Source organism: Schistocerca serialis, chromosome 1 (assembly GCF_023864345.2).
Source record: "Schistocerca serialis cubense isolate TAMUIC-IGC-003099 chromosome 1, iqSchSeri2.2, whole genome shotgun sequence".
Taxonomy (NCBI): domain Eukaryota; kingdom Metazoa; phylum Arthropoda; class Insecta; order Orthoptera; family Acrididae; genus Schistocerca; species Schistocerca serialis.
In genome coordinates, this window is record NC_064638.1 from 736776991 (window position 1) to 736797611 (window position 20621).

The 20621-nt window shown below is 42.8% G+C and overlaps 1 protein-coding gene across 2 annotated transcripts in view; it reads left to right on the forward strand.

The window, feature by feature from the left end:
- Positions 1–20621, forward strand: part of LOC126481668 (uncharacterized) — a 462622-nt gene that overhangs the window by 258714 nt on the left and 183287 nt on the right. For both annotated transcript variants that reach the window (XM_050105599.1, XM_050105608.1), the window contains exon 2: positions 14427–14598. In XM_050105599.1, the coding sequence (XP_049961556.1) occupies positions 14446–14598 (153 nt within the window). In that variant the 5' untranslated portion in view covers positions 14427–14445. The remainder of the gene's footprint in view (positions 1–14426; positions 14599–20621) is intronic.

The window sequence follows — 20621 nt, forward strand, 5'->3', positions numbered from 1 at the left end:
CACTGTCATTACCTCCCTTTCCTGTTCCACTTGCGTATGGTTCGCGGGAAGAATGACTGCCGGAAAGCCTCCGTGCGCGTTCGAATCTCCCTAATTTAACATTCGTGATCTTCTCGGGAGGTATAAGTAGGGGGAAGCAATATATTCGATACCTCATCCAGAAACGCACCCTCTCGAAACCTGGACAGCAAGCTACACCGCGATGCAGAGCACCTCTCTTGCATAGTCTGCCACTTGAGTTTGCTAAACATCTCCGTAACGCTATCACGCTTACCAAATAACCCTGTGACGAAACGCGCCGCTCTTCTTTGGATCTTCTGTCTCCTCTGTCAACCCGATCTGGTACGGATCCCACACTGATGAGCAATACTCAAGTAAAGGTCGAACTAGTGTTTTGTAAGCCACCTTCTTTGTTGATGGACTACATTTCCTAAGGACTCTCCCCATGAACCTCAACCTGGCACCCGCCTTACCAGCAATTAATTTAATATGATCATTCCACTTCAAATCGTTCCGTACGCATACTCCCAGATATTTTACAGAAGTAACTGCTACCACTGTTTGTTCCGATATCATATAACCATACAATAAAGGATCCTTCTTTCTATGTATTCGCAATACATCACATTTCTCTGTTAAGGGTCAGTTGCCACTCACTGCACCAGGTGCCTATCCGCTGCAGATCTTCCTGCATCTTCCTGCATTTCGCTCCAATTTTTTAATGCTGCAACTTCTCTATATACTACAGCATCATCCGCGAAAAGCCGCATGGAACTTCCGACACTATCTACTAGGTCATTTATATGTATTGTAAAAAGCAGTGGCCCATAACATTCCCCTGTGGTACGCCAGAGGTTACTCTGACGTATGTAGACGTCTCTCCATTGAGAACAACATGCTGTGTTCTGTTTGCCAAAAACTCTTCAATCCAGCCACACAGCTGGTCTTATATTCCGTAGGCTCTTACTTTATCAGGCGACAGTGCGGAACTGTGTCGAACGCCTTCCGGAAGTCAAGGAAAATGGTATCTACCTGGGAGCCTGTATCTAATATTTTCTGGATCTCATGAAAAAATAAAGCGAGTTGGAGTCACGAATGATGGCGGCGGAGTTTAGGCTTATTCTGCGCACCTATGTCGCTTTTGCTGCGATAGCCAGTGAGCGTTCAGTATGTTCTGAGCCCTCAGCTATGAATGCCGTAGTTAATGAGAGCATTAAACATGATCGTAGCGAGTTGTTTAGTGAATTTCGATTCGATTTGTAGCGAGTTATCGCTGATAGTGGTGACAAATTCTGCATACGTAAGCGAGAAATAAAATTTGCAGGAAAAGACATGCATGCGCGTATCGCAACTGAAGCTTGGAATCGTCAACAATTCAATCCCCGTCCGTGACTCGGTATGTCCGAACCTACATCGTTCGTGGATTGGACTACAGTGCATATTAGTTCTCCGTTCTGTTACTACGAGTTTTAGTAAGTAACTTTCGAAACCGTTACAGTAACCATTGTTCTCATAAGTAGTCACTTCGTCTTAATTTCTGCTTCCTAGTGGTGAAACTACTAGCTTCTGCAAATTTGAACTGAGAGCTTCACTGTGAAGTGTCTGAAGTGAGGAGGTGAACTGGCGGCACTGAGGCGTAAGGTTTCAAATGATTGTGACGAGTGGAGGCGGCGCAGTGGTGAAGACGCAGGCATCGTATCTCGGAAGGACAGCGGTTCAAATACCCGTCTGGCCATCAGGATTAAAGTTTATCGTGAATTACCTAAGTCGCTTTAGGCGAACGTCGGGATTGTTCCCTTGAAAGGTCTAGGCAGATATGTCTCACTGTACTTTCCCATATCTTCGTCAACGGGACGTTGAACAGCAAACTTCCTTCATTCCTCAAGTGAAGAGCGCAATCTTCAGTCCAATGGCCGTGAGAGGCAGGAAGCCGTGTTGAAGTCGGGGCGCGCTGTACAGGTTCAGCTTACAAAGGGACCGTGCATACTCGTAATTACCGATGTTTTTCATATTTATATTTCATTCAGGGCTTGGGCAGAAATGAAAGTGGCAACAGTGGGAGCTCCAATAGCCAACCGTTTAAACAAAACAGCATTTCTGGTACGTGTCGGCCGGGAAACTCTGTTTTCAGTTTTTAAATTACTTGCACTCCAAATAAACCGAAATACTGTACAATATGTTGTATTTATTAATATGTTCATAAAAGGCATGAAAAGAAAAGGCAATGCAAATTTCGGGATTTGAAATAAATTCCAGGGAGGGACTGTAAGGCGTATCCTAGGGCTTCGTATATGAAATTCTATTATTTTGTTATTTTTCAGTTTATGATCTGCACGTGCTCGTGTGATACTCATCGTACAAAGAATGGAAACAATTTTCTCGGCATCTTGCACATACTATAAATACCACATTTTTACAATTACGTGATTGTTTTACTCTTTCGATATAAAAATAAACATTTATATTCATGGAAGGTTCGCTCTTACCACACAGTTTGGAAGAAAACCAAGCGTAACGGATCAATCTGCCAAGTGTTGGCGAGGATAACTGATGATATACAGTGGTCTGTATTTTGATGTAGGCTTCTTGGGATGTGATGTCTTCATCTCTTTCTATGAAATAAGACTAGTTTTGGAGATTTTCAGCCGTCCGCTGTGGCCGAGCGGTATTAGGCACTTCAATCCGGAACCGCGCGACCGCTACGGTCGCAGGTTCGAATCCTGCCTCGGGCATGGATGTGTGTGATGTCCTTAGGTTAGTTAGGTTTAAGTAGTCCTAAGTCTAGGGGACTGATGACCTCAGATGTTGAGTACTATAGTGTTTAGAGCCATTTGAACGATTTTGAAGATTTACGATGAGTTCTTTGACTGACGATAAAAATAGACATTGCTCTTGTGGAGTGCGTTTGGGGGATACATTTTAATACTACATGATGGTAACCCTGATTCATACTGAGAAGTCTCGTCGTTTAGTTGTGAATATGAATATGTGCGCCTTCCCCACTAGTCAGTTAACAGAAGAAATTTGTTGCACTGCACACGAGTCACAAAATTTTTGAATGTCTTTTTCACGTTTTCCGTATTTCGACTAACTGATGACGTTATTTTCCATATTTTGCCGCGTTCTCATCCACTGTGCTAAGAAATGTCTGTCGAAAAGGGCCAATACTTCCTTGTAGACTGTCAGGGAAAAATATTCAGACAGGGATGTAGCGTATTGCGATGTAAACGAGTGGGTTGTTCCTTCATATTTCAGTTTATATGCTGTGTAAATAACGAGAGAATCGAAAACACACAAATATCCGTATAGGGACTCGACCCCATGACCCTCGATTACCGTTCGGTAGTCCTTCCGCTACCTGTAGACTACGCTAATGGAAATGGCTCACGCCGCACCTCCGATCCGCGCAAACATGCTATCTTTTTTCTGAAGGCTTGGCCATTTGGACCTTTCACTTACGTGTCTCACATTTCTGGCCAGGCCCTGTATATTACGTAAGTTTGGACGAAAACAGATGACGAATAGGCCCGGTCCTCTTGTAAGCACGAATGTTCATTGGAAAACGTAGGATACTACTCCACAGAGCAAAACACGAAATTTCAGTGACTATGAATCTCGTCATCAAATTAGGACATTTGTCAGAACATAAATATTTGTAGTTTTATTGTTGCAGTTTCGCTGAATGAAGCTTATGAAAACAGTGCACCCACTTTAATCTGATCGTTATACTCCATAATTTCGGTTAATTAGGATTGATTTAGTACCAGTATCTGTACAGTATTTGATACTCTAGATGTAATAGCGGTAACGGTCTACGACGAGAATCATTCAATTTAAATTCATCCAACCTTTACACACGGATATTGGCTAGGTGTCAGTTAACAAGTTGATATTGAGAAGTTGATATTGAGATGTACACTACTTCTTGCTTGCGTTTGATGCGAGTGTTTAATGACATCAAAGGAGGAGGTGTTGCTGTCATTGGACAAAAAGAGTCACCAAATGGTATGCATAAAGGGGAATGGTTGCAAAACATCCGGGTGAATTTGGTGCTGAGACATTTGCATAGATCCAGGGTGCGCAGACATTGAGACGTAAATGACTGGCTGCGAAATGACAATGACGGTATGACTTATAAAGGAGCAGTTATCACCATTTGTCTGTCTGCAAGCAATGACGTTAGTAATGATGTATTAACTGAACGAACTGTGCCCTCAATCCGAAGACATTGCGGCACATACAGAGGTAATAACGCAGCTGGACAAAACAATAGGTTACTTGGAGTGCTAGGCGGAAACAATTTCGGCCGGAACGCCTACGTGATTCTGCTGTTCATAAACGACGATAAGCGTCTGGCTCAACAGACTTGAAGATTATTTCAGCGTACAAAACTCAGTCTCATTTCAAAACCTGAGCAACATTTGCATGAAGTTAATGTATAATTTGTATCGTTCAGTACGAGGGTGTATCAAAAAGTAATGCATCCTGTGTCATAAAAATGTTTTATACATACGAAAGCGGAATTTGTGCATATCATAGCCTGAACTATTCTCTATACAACATTACCGTTCAACATAGTCACCATGCATTTGTACACATTTACGCCATCGCTGAACATTGGCATATTACTCAGTGTGGAAAAATTCAGGATTTTGCTTCTTGACGCACGATTTTAAAACTATTTTAACCTTATATGAGTCACTGAAAGAGAACTGTATGCTTACTGATTCAGAGACGCAAACAGGTAGTAGTCAAACGGGGCCAAGTCAGGGCTGTAAGGTGCGTGAGGCACAACAGACTATCCCATTTTTGCAGTCTCTTGGTTTATGAAAAATGACATGTGGGGGTGCGCATTATTGTGACGAAATTTGATGGCACAACGTCTTTTAGTGGTCTCTTCTAACTGCGTTTTCAGTTTTCTAAAGTGTGGTTCCAGAGGTTTCGCTGTTGATTCTGAACTACAAAAATGGTTTAAATGGCTCTGAGCACTATGGGACTTAACATCTGTGGTCATCAGTCCCCTAGAACTTGGAACTACTTAAACCTAACTAACCTAAGGACATCACACACATCCATGCCCGAGGCAGGATTCGAACCTGCGACCGTAGCGGTCACGCAGTTCCAGACTGAAGCGCCTAGAACCGCACGGCCACACCGGCAGGCGATTCTGAACTCTAGCACGTCCGCCTACTGCAATCAATTCATCAGCATATCCTCCATTGATACTTGGGACATCTCCAATCTGCGTTACTCCGTTACCAAGCTTCTCTACCAACACCGCACACTGTTCAGGTGCATTACAGCGACCCGACAGATTTTCTTCATGAGTAGGTTAAAACAACTTTAAAGTAAAGGGTCAAGAATCAAAACTCTGAATTTTTCCTAACTGGTTTTGATATCTGAGTTCAACGATGGCGCAAGAATGCACAAATGCGTGGTGATTAAGTTGAACAGTAGCCTATGATCTGTTTAAATTTCTGACAAAGCAGCATTGCGTTTTGATACACCCTCGAGAAAATAACCAACTTTGCTTTACTTTCTCTTCCTTTCCGGATTATGCGGATTTTCAGTTATCTCGATGACCTACAGTCCCATCTGATACGGATAACAGAGGTTACGCTTTACTGTGAAAAACCACAGTGACTTTTAATTATTAAGTAGCTTATCTGAGCAAAGCGTCTTCATGCGTTAGATAGAGGGTAAACTGCGATAAAAGTGCATTTGTCACATAACTAGAAGACTGCAGAAAAAAAGGCTTTGACCTGTTTTATACATAACATCACGCTTTCAGATAGAGGCGTGGTAGGAGGCAGCTATCTTTTGTAAGGTCGTGTGTGCAATTGGCCGTGAGTGAGGGCGTTAATAACACAGCGTGGCGCGCCAAGCCGAGCGAGCAGAGATGCGCCAGGTCAGCGCGTCTCGTTTCCGCCCCGACACCCACAGCGTCACCAGCCAACAGCCTAACGTCCGTCGCCCCGGACTCGGTTCCATCTCTTCGGCCAGTCTATTCTGACACCTGTCAACACGGGCTGAGGACGATGTACTGAAGTGAAGTGTTGAATCTCCGACGACCTGAATTGCAACATATGTAGTTAGAAGAAAAAACAAATTTTAAGACTCATTAGATTTCCGATCCAATGGAGCTTACAAAGGGAGCATATAGAACGGCAGTCTCCTATTGTCTCCGAAGTTGTACAATTTAAACCTCAGTCTCGAAACTCGCTAGGTGCAACTTCATTGTACTTAAGTCAATTGACGTTTCCATGTGGAAAATTAACGAGTGTTGAATAAAATCTTTTTATTTTTAATTACTAATCATACGAAAAATATCACTATTCCACAATAAAATACGATACAATAATGAGGAACCTCAAAAAATACTCATTTCTAGAAATTTAATAGTACCGGGTGGGCAGATAGTCAGTATAAATTTGAAAACTTAATAAACCACGGAATTATGTAGATAGAGAGGTAAAAATTGACACACATGCTTGGAATGACATGTGGTTTTATTAGAACCAAAAAAAAAACACCGCTTGTTGCTAGAAGCGTGAAAGATCTCTTGCGCGCGTCGTTTTGTGATGATCGTGTGCTCAGCCGCCACTTTCGTCATGCTTGGCCTCGGTCGCAAGTTCTCATCCTGCCTCGGGTATGGATGTGTGTGATGTCCTTAGGTTAGTTAGGTTTAAGTCGTTCTAAGTTCTAGGGGAATGATGACCTCATATGTTAAGTCCCATAGTTCTCAGAGCCATGCTTGGCCTCCCAGGTCCCCAGATCTCAGTCCGTGCGATTATTGGCTTTGGTGTTACCTGAAGTCGCAAGTGTATCGTGATCGACCGACATCTCTAGGGATGCTGAAAGAAAACATCCGCCGCCAATGCCTCACCATAACTCCGGACATGCTTTACAGTGCTGTTCACAACATTATTCCTCGACTACAGCTATTGTTGAGGAATGATGGTGGACATATTGAGCATTTCCTGTAAAGATCAACTTCTTTGCTTTGCCTTACTTTGTTATGCTAATTATTGCTATTCTGATCAGACGAAGCGCCATCTGTCGGACATTTTTTGAACGTTTATATTTTTTTTATTTTTTGTTCTAATAAAATCTCATGTCATTCCAAGCACGTGTCAATTTGTACCTCTCTATCTACATTATTCCGTGATTTATTCAGTTTTCAAATTTATACTGACTTTTTGATCACCCAGTATTATCGATATTTTCATTTATCAGTAAGGCAAATGAAATCGTAGTTTATTTTCATTCGATCAGTTATTAAAAATTATGTTTCTATATCGTTAATTAATGTAGCGTCCTCGTCGCCACAGTAGAGTCTTATACCAAGGGAGCAAGTTTAGGCCATCATTCCTCAACAATAGCTGTAGTCGAGGAATAATGTTGTGAACAGCACTGTAAAGCATGTCCGGAGTTATGGTGAGGCATTGGCGTCGGATGTTGTCTTCCAGCATCCCTAGAGATGTAGCGCGAAGATTGGTAGTAGATGCTAGCGACCGGTGTGCTAGCGACAACTTACGCCAGCACAATTATCGTTTACATTTGAAAATACTGAAATAAAAGCTAAGAAATAGAAGTTGCATCTCGGTAAATTTAAACCAGCGACTTCAGGATTACAAGGCTCTTATGTTACCAGAGACTATGTTGATAAATTAAAAATGTTTGTGCTTAACAGTGCACGGATGTATTCTAATATTTAAAGGCAATTTTCTCGAGTGTCTTCTACGTAGAACTACGCAGAACTACGTCCTGCTGCTTTAGGATATTGATATTTGGAGACAAGCATGGAAAAAAACGCACTACTAAAGACTGGGAAACTTCAACCATTGACGGACATGTTAAGCAGACGCAACATACTCATGCTAGTGCTTCAGGCAGCGAGATGTGTTGAAGAGAAACACATTTTAATCAAAGGGGTACTGGATCTATAAAGAATAAAGTCGCCATGCTTGGAACAGCTTCCATGATCAAACGGACGAATTTTGCGTCCCCATCGAAGCGAACATCACTTCTCTCGTTTAGATCAGCAAACAAGGGCTAAACCATCATAAATGCGCATGCACCTACCAACAACAGAAAAAAAATCCAAAAAAGTCAATTTTGAGAGACACTAGAACATGAGACATCAAAAATACCAAAGCACCACGTAAAACTACTCGTAGACCTCAACCCATAGATAAGCAGAGAAGAGACATAAGAGGCAAAAGTAGCGAATTTTCCTGCACACAAACGCAGCAGTAAGAAAACTAGAAAGACGACGTGGTCTCTTGTAACAAACATTTAGGCTTATATCAACTGAATCCTGTGGCAATAACCAAACAAAATCATAGAGAAATCATTAACGTACGATTCGGAAGAGGACTGGGTATAGATTTGGACCACTTTTTAACAGAAATCAAAGCCAAATTTCGACCTAGAAGACCAAACCCCAAAATTAAAAAAGTACACGGAATTGACACGAAAGTTCTGTCAGAGAACAGGAACGAATTTGTTAAAAAGTTTCACGCAACAATGATAAACTGCGACGAAATCAGAGAAGCAATGATAGAAACTGTGAAAGAACTAGAACAACCACGCAGAAGGAAGAAACAAAGGTGGCTGAATAAGATATGTGACGAAGCAATAGGATATAGAGCAACTGCTTTGAAAAAACGGAATTCCTGTAAAAACCGAAAGAAAATGGAAGACATTCACTCATATTAGAAAGCAGATATCAAAAATTATTCTAACAGAGAGAAAGAGATACAAATTTCAGACAGAACACCACTAAGGACGTCTACAAAGTTTTCAAATAAGACATAACACGTTAGTCAACACTTCAAAGATTCAACAAGCATAGTGGTTACCCAACGACAAAGACAATTGTGAGTTACTAGCAAAATGTTCCAAAAATCTTCTAAACTGCGAGGAACCAACACAAACTAATTTTCAGACAGCCTCAAAAGGAAAACCCACCTTCAGAACCACTAACACTGCATCAAATCCAACAATACAGTGGCCAGCTGAAAAACAGAGCGCCAGATGAAGACAGCATGCAAGCTGAGACGTGGAAAGTGGGAGGGAAGCGGGTAGTTGAGAACATTTATGAGGTTATTAAAGATGCTAAGAGAAAGAAAAATGTCGGACGACAGGAAACGAAGCATAATCCATCCGCTACATAAGAAGGGTGACAGGATAGACACCAATTATGTCACCACTTCCCGTCACCTACAAAATCATGTCCAAAGTTCTACTGCATAAGACAGATCAAGTAGAACCCACAATTGGCGAGTGTGAACAGGATCCAGAAAAAATAGATCGTGCCCCGCGCAAAATTTTAACTTGAACAATGCGGAACTTCAATACAGTCGTTACATTCATCGATTTCAAAAAAGCGTACGATTCGGTGAATAGACAGTATTCCTAACACTGGAAGGAGCAGATATCGACAAAACCACCAGACAATTAGTCGAACAGATACTGAAAGACACAATTTCAAAAATTAAATTTCCAGTAGAAGTTTCTGAACCCTTCATAGTAAACACAGGTGTTTGGCAGGGCGATGGGCTCTCACCGATTCTCCTCAATCTGGTCTTAGACAAGGTCTTCAGAGAGTGGGATGAAGAACTAAAAGAGAAAAACATTGCAGGAATCAGTCTAGGAAAAGGAAGAGGAAGATTTAAGGTGAAAAGTCTCGCTTTAGCTTGCGATATTGCAGTAAGTTCTAAAGACAAAACAGATGCAAAGATAATGATTAGAAACAGTTCACAAAACTGCAACTAAAAACGGATTACTAATATCATATGAGAAAGCGGAATACATTGAACATTCACACATCAGAGAAAAATATATACGAACGCAACACGGAAACATCAGAAGAGTTGAAAAGTTTAAATATTTGGGAGAATGGATTCAATCAGATGGGTTAGATAACACCACAAGTAAGGAAAGATAGAAGAAAATGGAATTAACATACAAACTCATCAAAAATCGATATAATATACGATCAGTCTCATTCCAGGCAAAAATGAAACACTACGCAGCAGTAATCAAACCAGGAGCACTTTACGGTTCCGAATGTCTAACTCTTAATAAAAGAGGCGAACAAGAACTGGAAAAGAAAGAAACGAAAATATCCAGAAAAATTGTAGGACCACAAGAGAACGAAGATAACTGGACGAAGAGGAGAAATGATCTATATAGGAAAAAATCTCAAACACACAGTTAGAAAGTGGAGATTAAAATTTTACGGTTATTTGTACAGAATGAATGACAATAAGCTAACGAAAAAATTTTTAATTTCCAAGTTAAAAAACACCGCGGAATGGCTGGAAGAGACAGGAAAGGAATTGAGAAAGCGTCACAGAAAACACCATACACAACAGGAAAAGTTTCAGGCTACTGATGAATACTCGAAGTTTCCTGCCCAACAACGAAATTAACAACAACTTAGGAGAGTGATGTCAAATGGACAGAGGCAGGCCATCAGCCAACGCATGAAGTTGTTCTGGGAAGATAAAAAAGAAAAAGCTTGCATCTTTGTCTTTGGTTCTACGCGGTCTAAATTACCGGATTGTCGGATAAAACGAAACAAGCCTGCTGTGCTGCGTTTAGGATGCTGTGTTAAACCGAAAGCATTGTTCGCCACTAAGAGATAGAGAAAAGACTTGACACGAGAGCATCACAGGGTTTTCATGACACCAACCTGGTTCGTAAAGGAAAGTGTAGAAGAACGCGCGGTTGAAGCCGAGGCGTTACGCCTGATTTGCGGTGCCTGCCTGTAACACGCCGCTGCCTTGTTGGTTGCCTACCTCCGCGTTGCGGGTGACATCGCGACGATCAGATGCAGCTGCTTCAGCAGAAACTTAACAAGTAATGGCTTGCATGTACCCCATGCAGGGATTCTGGGGACATGAACTAGATTGGTAAAGTCTGAAAATTTTGACAAAACACACTTGTCGCCGTTACCAAGAGCGAAAGCAAGGGCAACGCTAACGAGTTAACGTAAATACACTATTCCGTAGTATGAAAGCAGTTTTGTAATTCATGCTGATCGGGTTATATGTTGCGTGAAATTTGGGTAATAGGCGTCAGTAATAAAAGTATTTTGGAAACATAAAAGTATTTTGAATTCGACGGTGTTAAACGCGAGAACGACTTTCTCTGCAGTCTGTGAGTAGACTGAAGAGCGGACGGGTGAGTTCACATTCCCTATCCCACTATATCACAAGTAACACCTGCAGCCTGTTTCACCGTTCCGCAGATGCAGCACAATATGCAGACACGCCAGCGAGTGTTCGGTTTCACCTGAGTACGTCAACATTAAACAGAATTCATAAATTAATAACGAAAGAAACGCTGGACGACAGGATCGACTTAAATCATTCAACGCTGCACTGTACTGCTAGACGGGAACCTGATTATTAGTCATCCTGTACGACAGTTGTAGCGTTCTTCTGAGGAAGACAGCTTCCTCCACCACAAGCGCTGCTTTTCCTTCAGTTTACGGAGAGACTATACGATATATTTAATCCACGTGTTGTCATCAGCCTCTTCGTACTTATTAAACGTTCAAGAATGAAGGGTGCAGTTTAAAAAAGCGCTTCGGATGACAGTGTTCGCTCCTTTGTTGCATCCATCAGCAGCCCTCACACACCACCACCACCACCTCATTGTTATTCCTCTGTTACTCGAACTTATGAATTGATCTACTGAAGAATAAGATATTGCGAACATAATGGAGGAAATGTTTCTGTTCGTGACCTGTCCTGACTTACGTATAAATCTGTTTCTGGAAAGCAGTTGGTTAAAGAGGAAAAAGAGCGTCTGTAATTTATATCAAAGGAAGCTCCGAGATCTGTGGTCTGTTAGTGGGAAGGTGAACGTGCACCGGAGTGAAATACGTAAGGAAAGCATTCTGTCGTAACTGGTAGAGCTCTAGATATTCAGCAAACGGTAAACAGACTTATGCAAAGCTAAGGTACGTTGTAAATCTACTAAGCTTTCTACAGCCTCCACAAAACTCGATTCCCTGGCCATTTTTCTTCCAGCTATTTGATTTGAGGACCATGATTACTCTGCATAAAACAGAAAAGGCACGCGCGTTTGTGTATCAGATATGTTCGACGTTTCCTCCAGGGAGTGGGGTTTCCGATGTACACTTGAATATTACGCTGCACTAAGGGAAACTAAAGGTTAATTAACCAGATAGCCGTGTACATTAACACAAGTTTCACTGTTTTACTTATTTTGTAGAGTTGGGTCACACAGCTGTCTAACGGAAAAGACTTCCTTTTGCCCACGTACATTGATAATATCGGTGACTCCCTTTCAGTAGTTGTCTAAGACGTTGGTTTGATTTGCTGAATCTCGATAATATCTATTGGTGTGACTACCAACAGTCTACGTTTAGATAGTTTGTTGTATAAGCCTGTTTCAGTACAGTGTATTGTGCCATCATCTTTACCCAAACAAAAAACTGAATCACTTTGCTTGATGGCTGTAAGATACTCATCACTAATGAATTTATTATACTTTTAATAGGTATAAAAATGACTCCAGTACTACTGATTGCGTAAAGAAAGTTATAAATTATCAAATATTACACTGCGAAAATGTTGCAATGTATTACATATTAAAATTGTGTTTTTGTTGGGGTCCACAGCCTCAACGTGTTTTGAGAATGAAAACGTGGTTCAAGTAGGCTGTATTATTTTTGTTTTCCGTGCAATAGGCCAGTTTCATACGAGGGTCATTTTCAAGCACGTTGGGATGACTGCAGCTTACAGACACTTCTTTTTGAATCGGACACATTCGTTCAACCTTACCATTTTTGCGAACGTCCGTTGATAGTACATAATTTTACCCCATTCCATACCTGACAAACGTTAAATAATTTAAGTATTTACATTGTCCATTAGATATTGGAATTAAGGATGGAAATAATGATGTAGAAGTGTCAATCAGTTCCTCATTAAAAATCTTGACTCTTTGACACTCTAAATAGTTTACCCACACGAACTGTCAAGGTTTGGGACACAAAATTAAGCAAACAGCTAAAGCATAACTATACTTCATATTACCCCTAATGTGTACTGATTAGACGGAAATTACTTTCACCGATCCCCACCGCTTGCATACGATTGCACAATATACTACAAATAATTATTCTATGTAAGTATAGTTTTCCTTTTATAAAGCGTTGTAAAATTCAGAATGAAATTTTCGCCCTGCAGCGGAGTATGCGCTGATACGAAACTTCCTGGCAGATTAAAACTATGTGCCGGACCGAGACTCGAATTCAGGACCTTTGCCTTTCGCGCACAAGTGTTCTGCCATCTGAGCTACCCAAGCATGACTCGCGACCCGTCTTCGCTGGACCAGTCGTGAATCTTGCTTGGGTAGCTCAGATGGTAGATCACTTTCCCGCGAATGACAAAGGTCCCAAGTTCGTGTCTCGGTCTGGCACACTGTTGTAAAATGCATTGCTGATCATTTCTTGTAACGGAGGGTAGTTGCCAATAATAGGTAATTTCCTGTGATCATCATTTCGTTCTAATTCGTTATTTTTAAAGGATTTTTAAAATTTTCCTTGTTTGTATAGTGGAAATGTGTTATGACTGAGTACCGGAAAAAATGCTATTTCACTTTTGTATTGAAGTTGCTATTATTCCGTCTTTTAATTGCACGCTTTATGTCTTTCCTGCATTTAATTTCTTTCGTTCGTTTTATTAAGAAAATAGTAAAACTGTGTTGAAAACTGTGGGACGAAAACAGAGGCTTAGTTGCAGATCAAACAAATAACAGGCTTGGGCTTATTAATAGGATACTGGAAACTGCGGTTGGCCTGAGACTGCTTAAACAACACTTGCTCCACCTGGACCAGAATACTTGTCATGTATGTGACATCACAAGAGGATGAACAGGCGACATCGAGCAGTATCTGAGGAGGGACAGCGGAAATGGCCTTCAGCTTAGTTGACTCGCTAAATAGTAGAACAGTTACGCTGAACAATGGCCAAAACTTTAAGAAACATGCATAGCAACATGCGAAAACGTACTAGAAAACTCAACAAGCAGTGTGCAGGGCGGATTCTAGCTTTCCTGTCACCATTCTCCACAATCATATACGTGACATACCCATTAAAGTGAATGGTAGACTTACGAAACTTACACTAACAGCAGATGTACACAAGCAAGCATTCGTGCAATAAGTTCTACCTTTAGCCATTGACTGGCATTGGTGTGGCAGAGTGTTGATGTAGATATAGTGTCTGTATTTTAGTAACACGTCGGCAGCGTTAGTTAGAGGGAATGTTTTGTACTTTGAAAGTGTGTGTGTGTGTGTGTGTGTGTGTGTGTGTGTGTGTGTGTGTGTGTGTGTGTGTGTGTGTGTAATGCAGCGGGATCTGACTGAGTGCTGTCCGCAGGCAGAGGTCGGGGCGCCCGATGTGCTGGACGCAGCGGTGGTCGCCGGCGGCGCATGCGCTCTGCAGCATCGCCTACATCTGCGCGGGCGCCGTGCAGCTGGTGGCCGGCGTCTTCTTCCTCATCTCGCTGCCCGTCTTCAAGCTGGGCTCCAACATCTGGACCGGCGCCTGGGTGAGTCCCTGCTCCTCTCCCGCTTCAAACGCTCATATAACTGTCTCTCTGAAAAGAATGTTGCTATGGTCAGGCACGGGACGCCGTTTAGTCATCACTGCTGAATCAACACGAATATACGTTACCAGTCGCTTAGGTAGATGACCGTTGTATCCGTCGTCGTCATGCTTTCTCGAAACTGAGAGACGCATGGTTGTTTAGCGCAAGAAGTCTTTGGTCCAAACTGCATAGCAGGTGCCATTAGGAGTACGCTGATCAAATAGCTCTATATTTAGTAACAATATACACAACCGCTCGGCAGACGAAAGGTCTGTACCTAAGAGTGGAAAGTTGTACGGGACACACCATCATACAAGAAAGGAAATAGAAATAACCAGTAATATCATTGGCATCGATTTGTAATAGGATTTTGAAACACGTACTATGTTCCAAAATTACGAAATGCTTCTATCTTCTGACACAACTAGCACTGACTGAGGAAATATTGTTGTTGTGAAACACAGATGGCCCTTGATTCAAACGAAGTACAGAGTATTATCGACAGGGGCTCGTAAGCCGATTTTCAGAAGATTTTTTTGTCACCGTTCATCCCAAGGGACTTCTAATGAGATTGCGTGCCAGTGAACTATCGTCTCGGGTTGTGCAACTGGATTTGTGATAGGTGAGAAGCCATATAGCCAAAGGGAAATGATGCATGGGGTTGTCAAAGAAAATGTTAAGTTATCTGCTGTTCCTAATCTACACTACATGACAGTGGCTACAGAACAAGCGACAGTTGCTGCGGAACACCAAATCAATGATAGAAAAGGAAAAGTGAGGGCGGGACATGTTAACTGCAGCGGAGCCTGCGCACGAAAACACTGTATGCATTCGACAGTCCATGCAGTACGGTATTCGACGATGGTAATTGTGGAACCGATTAGTGCGACATTCCATGTGGAACGGCAACATAACTGCTAGGCATCATTTGACGCTTACGATCGAGGACGCCCCGAAGGCGGTCCCCAAGTGCTACTACTGTGGCCACAGTAATGGGAGGGTCCTTACAAAAGGCCGCTGAAGCTGGAAATGCTGTGTGAAAGCATGCCGGTGGTCAGAGACCACAACACTGTGCAAGAGTATCGATCCTTAGCCCTAGGGGCGAAAAGGAACAGACATCTCACTCCCAGGCAGATAGCTGCAGATCTTGCAACCGCTGCGGCACAAGGCCATATCGCAGCGTTTAATTCAGACTGGTTTGTATACTTGGAAGCCTGTTAAACGCATCCTACTTCAACCATATCATCGTCGAGAAAGGTTTCATTGATATAGGGAGAATATCGTTTGGGTTCAGCAACGGTGGTGTTCTGTAGCGAATCCCGTTTCACTGTGGCAATTGATCCGGGCCGGCCGCGGTGGTCTCGCGGTTAAGGCGCTCAGTCCGGAACCGCGCGACTGCTACGGTCGCAGGTTCGAATCCTGCCTCGGGCATGGATGTGTGTGATGTCCGTAGGTTAGTTAGGTTTAAGTAGTTCTAAGATCTAGGGGACTGATGACCACAGAAGTCCCATAGTGCTCAGAGCCATTTGAACACTTAAAAGGTGCAAAAAATTTAGACTGCCTACATAGTTACGGCGACGATTAAAACAAGGGCGATTTTCGTTGCAGCGAGTCGTGTTAACGAAATTTCAAGCATCACTTTCTCCTCCAAGTGCAAAAATATTTTATTGACTCTCACCTACATGGAGAGGAGAGATTATCGCATTCAAATAAGAAAAATGGGAACTCGCACGGAAATGTGTGTTCATTTTTCCCCACATGCTCTTGGAGAGTGCAACGACCGAGAAAAAATCTGAAAATGATTTTGTGAAGCCTCTGCCAAACCCACACGTGTGAATTGCAGAGTAATCTTGGAGCTGAAACAAATTTCCTCATCAGACAAGGTAATAGTATGATAAAATTCTACAATCGTATTCGAAAGAATGTGGTTTCAGGTACAAATCCATACGTACTGATTGATACACAGCGTGGTCAGAAGGTCTGAAAAAGTTCGAACGGTTTTTGCGGGGTAGATTGTACTGAGAAATATTTGTTAAGAAAAAAATTCACTCTGTTGCGCCGGTTCCGAGTTAATTAGCATTGAAGTTAGCTTATCAGCCCATTGCAAATTCAACCGGCCCCGTCAGATACAATCACTGTCGCTTGTTCTCATAGCGTAGATGATAGCGCATGAGACTGCTCAGCCTTTGGCGCGGTTTCGATCCTACTACCCTCCCATGTCCAATTTTTGTATCGCGCTCTTTGCTTTTAGGAAACCAAATCAGGACCACGTTTTGCGCCCCTGCCTCTGGCAGGCCGCTTGAATTTGCGCGCACAATGCCCTGATTGGCTAACTTCGATACTAAGTAACTCGGAAACCGCGCAACGTGTCGAATTTTTTTCTTAATTATTTCTCAACACTACCCACCCCACCCCACCCCACCGCACCCTCATAAGCTTTTCCACCGCGTATAGTTGACCCTGTATGGGCACCACAAATATATCCCCTCCCTACAAAAATGAGATTCAGTACCGCTCTTATGATTACACAAGGAACACACTAAACAAGAAGTATAGCTTCTGTTGAAGTTCGCTTTTTTTCGTGCTCTCACCTCATCATATTCAGCTCCCAACAGCAGTATTTTTGCATCCCCACTGCTGACTTGCTCATTTTCTCTTCTCGCTGCCTTCTGGACATTTGTCTTTATTTCTTCTACACTATTCCCGCCATTTGAACTTTATTGCTACATAATTGTTAGCGAAAGAAGTGTGTGCAGTGGGTAAGACACGCCTCTCGTTTTCAGTGGTAGCGAAATTTCTTTCGGTCATACTCATCCCGTTTTTTCTGTTTCCCAAAATCACTTCCAGCAATTGCTATGACAGTCGGTCAATTATGTCACTTCCGATCTGTCCACAGTACATGTCAGGCTTCGTTTTTTCGTTCCTCTCATTCGTAACAGATATAACTTTGTTGTATAAAACATGTATGTTCATTCACATTCTTATCTATGCCAGTTGATTCTTCTATGCATCACAGGGATGCAATTCGATCCTCAATGCTGTATGTTCTTGCTAGTTCACAAGCAAGAAAAACGGATTCATAATAATTACAGTTTTCGTGCGCTCACTCGATTTTAACGACCGAGGTGACGCAGCGCTAAGACATTGAACTCATATTTTGGAGAATTGGGGTTAAAATCCCGGACCTGAAATCCTGATTAAGGTTTTTAGTGGTTCCCATAAAACGCGCGAATGCCGAAAGGCTTCCATTGAAAAGGCATAACCGATTTTCTTGTCTGACCACGTCCACTCTGAGCATGTTTCACTTAGACTACCTCATCAAATACTAATGTTCTCTGTTCCAAGTAATGAATATGAAGCACAGTTTGTGTACACTCACTGTATCTAGGACACGTCCATTAAGAAAAACATGTCACAGTGGTTCAAGAAGTTGAAGACGTCTGCTCGGAAAGAGGCGGCAACGAAATAACAGCAAAAATGTATACAGATGAACAGAAGCCGGCCGGAGTGGCCGAGCGGTTCTAGGCGTTACAGTCTGGAGCCGGCGACCGCTACTGTCGCAGGTTCGAATCCTGCCTCGGGCATGGATGTGTGTGATGTCCTAAGGTTAGTTAGGCTTAAGTGGTTCTAAGTTCTAGGGGACTCATGACCTCAGGAGTTACATCCTATAGTGCTCAGAGCCATTTGAACTGTTTGATTTGATGAACAGAAGACTACTTAAGGAAACTGGAAATCCTAATGTGGCCCAACAAAACACTTCGTGATACGATCCTCTTCCACCTTACAACTGCGTGCGACTATCCGTTTCTTAGCAATTATAAGAGGTTGCAAAAACATCAAAGTAAGCTTCCAGAGCTCAGTCAAAACTGAGGAATTATTCTTAGATTCTTTGCGTGAGTAACGTAACGGTATGCACCCACTTACATGCAGCTTTTCAACTGCACAACCAAGAATGATAAAACAACCAGTGGACTGGTCTTCAAAAACTTTCTCATTCCCAGAAATATTAATTCTCGTTTATCCCTGACCCCTGTATGTATTTACTAGCCGCATTAATTCACCCTCTTGTTCTCAAAGAATGAAAAATCGATTATTGAATACATGTATCCTTGTGGAGATTGTCTTCTGCTGTAAAGACTAGCCGCACCTACCGTATAAGGAATCTGTGTGAAGGTGCCGCCTTAGGTCGGTGTGGCGTAACCCGGGGTCAGCGCCGCGTTAACGGTGCGGGAATGCTACCAGCCTTGACGCACAACAAAAAGCGGCGTCAGCAGGCAGCAAGGACGAACTGGGGATGCGCCGCGCGTCCTCTGCGCGACATTGAGGCCCTAAACTCATTTGGCTCAAACGAGAGCCCTGACCTAGCCGTCGGCCGCAAGACATCTCTTAATTTGCATCCTGTGGTATTGGTGAAGCTTCTGCGAAAAGCGGGTCGCCAGTTGATGGATATCTTTACGATAATGCCAACCATGCTCCCTTGCTTTTCGAGTTAACATTGTTACAGATTACCCCTCGAATGAGGTTGCACCTAACGTTCGGCTGTCTGCCTCGCTGAGGCACGCAAGTAATTCCACCGTGATCGGGCCCATAAATCGTAGGGGATGTTAGACTTAGGACTGTCCAGTGGTTATCTTTTTGAAGAGACAAGTCACAAACTGCTATGTGAAACTGTGTGCACACAGCCAATACATATTCCCCGTGACCACAAAAATGAGGAGCACTGAGTGTTCATGAGAGACTAGGGTATCATCAGGACAGACATAGCGAAGTGTTACCTACGAGGCTCACTCTAAAAGAAATTCACACTATTTTTGTAAAAATACAGTTTTCATTCTGCATGTGTGAAAGTTTTACAGTGTGTAGATACATCCTTCCCGCTTGTTTTCAAACTTAGTTCAACCGGTTCCCGTGAGTGGCGCCGTCACAGCATGTCTACAAGATGGCAGCTACACTTGACGTTCGTCAGGAGCAGTGTGCTGTCATAGATTCCTGCGATGTGAAAACGAGACAGTCGGAAACATCCACAAGAGGTTGGAAAAGGTGTATGGAGATGCTGCTGTCGATCGCAGTACAGTTAGTCGGTGGGCAAGCAGGTTACGTGATGAAAGCAGGCACGGCAGTATTGAGGATTCTACTCGCAGCGGCAGGCCTCGTACTGCACACACTCCAGACAATGTGCAGAGAGTTAAGGAATTGGTGACTGCTGACAGACGCATCACAGTGAACGAACTGTCACGCTACGTTGGGATGGGGGAAGGAAGTGTCTGCAGAATACTGAAAGTATTGGCGTTAAAAAAGGTTTATGCCAGGTGGGTTCCCAGGATGTTGACAGTGGCTCACAAAGAAACAGGGAAAACGGTATGCAGCGAACTTTTGGAACAGTACGAGAATGATCGAGATCAATTTCTTGGAAGAATTGTGACAGGTGATGAAACATGGCTCCATCATTTTTCACCAGAGACGAAGAGACAATCAATCGAGTGGCATCAAGTAAATTCACCCAAGAAAAAAAAATTCAAAATCACACCTGCTGGAAAAGTTGTGGCTACGGTGCTTTTCGATTCCGTAGGACTCTTGCTTGAGGACATCATGCCAAGTGGAACCACCATAAATTCTGATGCATATGTGACGACACTGAAGAAACTTCAAGCTCGACTGAGTCGTGTTCGACCACATCGGAAAAAGCAGGATGTCTTGCTCTTGCACGACAATGCACGGTCACATGTCAGTCAAAAAACCATGGAAGCGATCACAAAACTCGGATGGACAACACTGAAACACCCGCCTTACAGTCCTGACCTGGCTCCATGTGACTATCATCTCTTTGAGAAAGTGAAAGACTCTCTTCGTGGAACAAGGTTTGAAGATGATCACTCCCTTGTGTACGCTGCCAAACAGTGTCTCCAACAGGTTGGTCCAGAATTTCACCGTACGGGTATACAGGCGCTGGTTCCAAGATGGCGTAAGACAGTTGAGAGGGATGG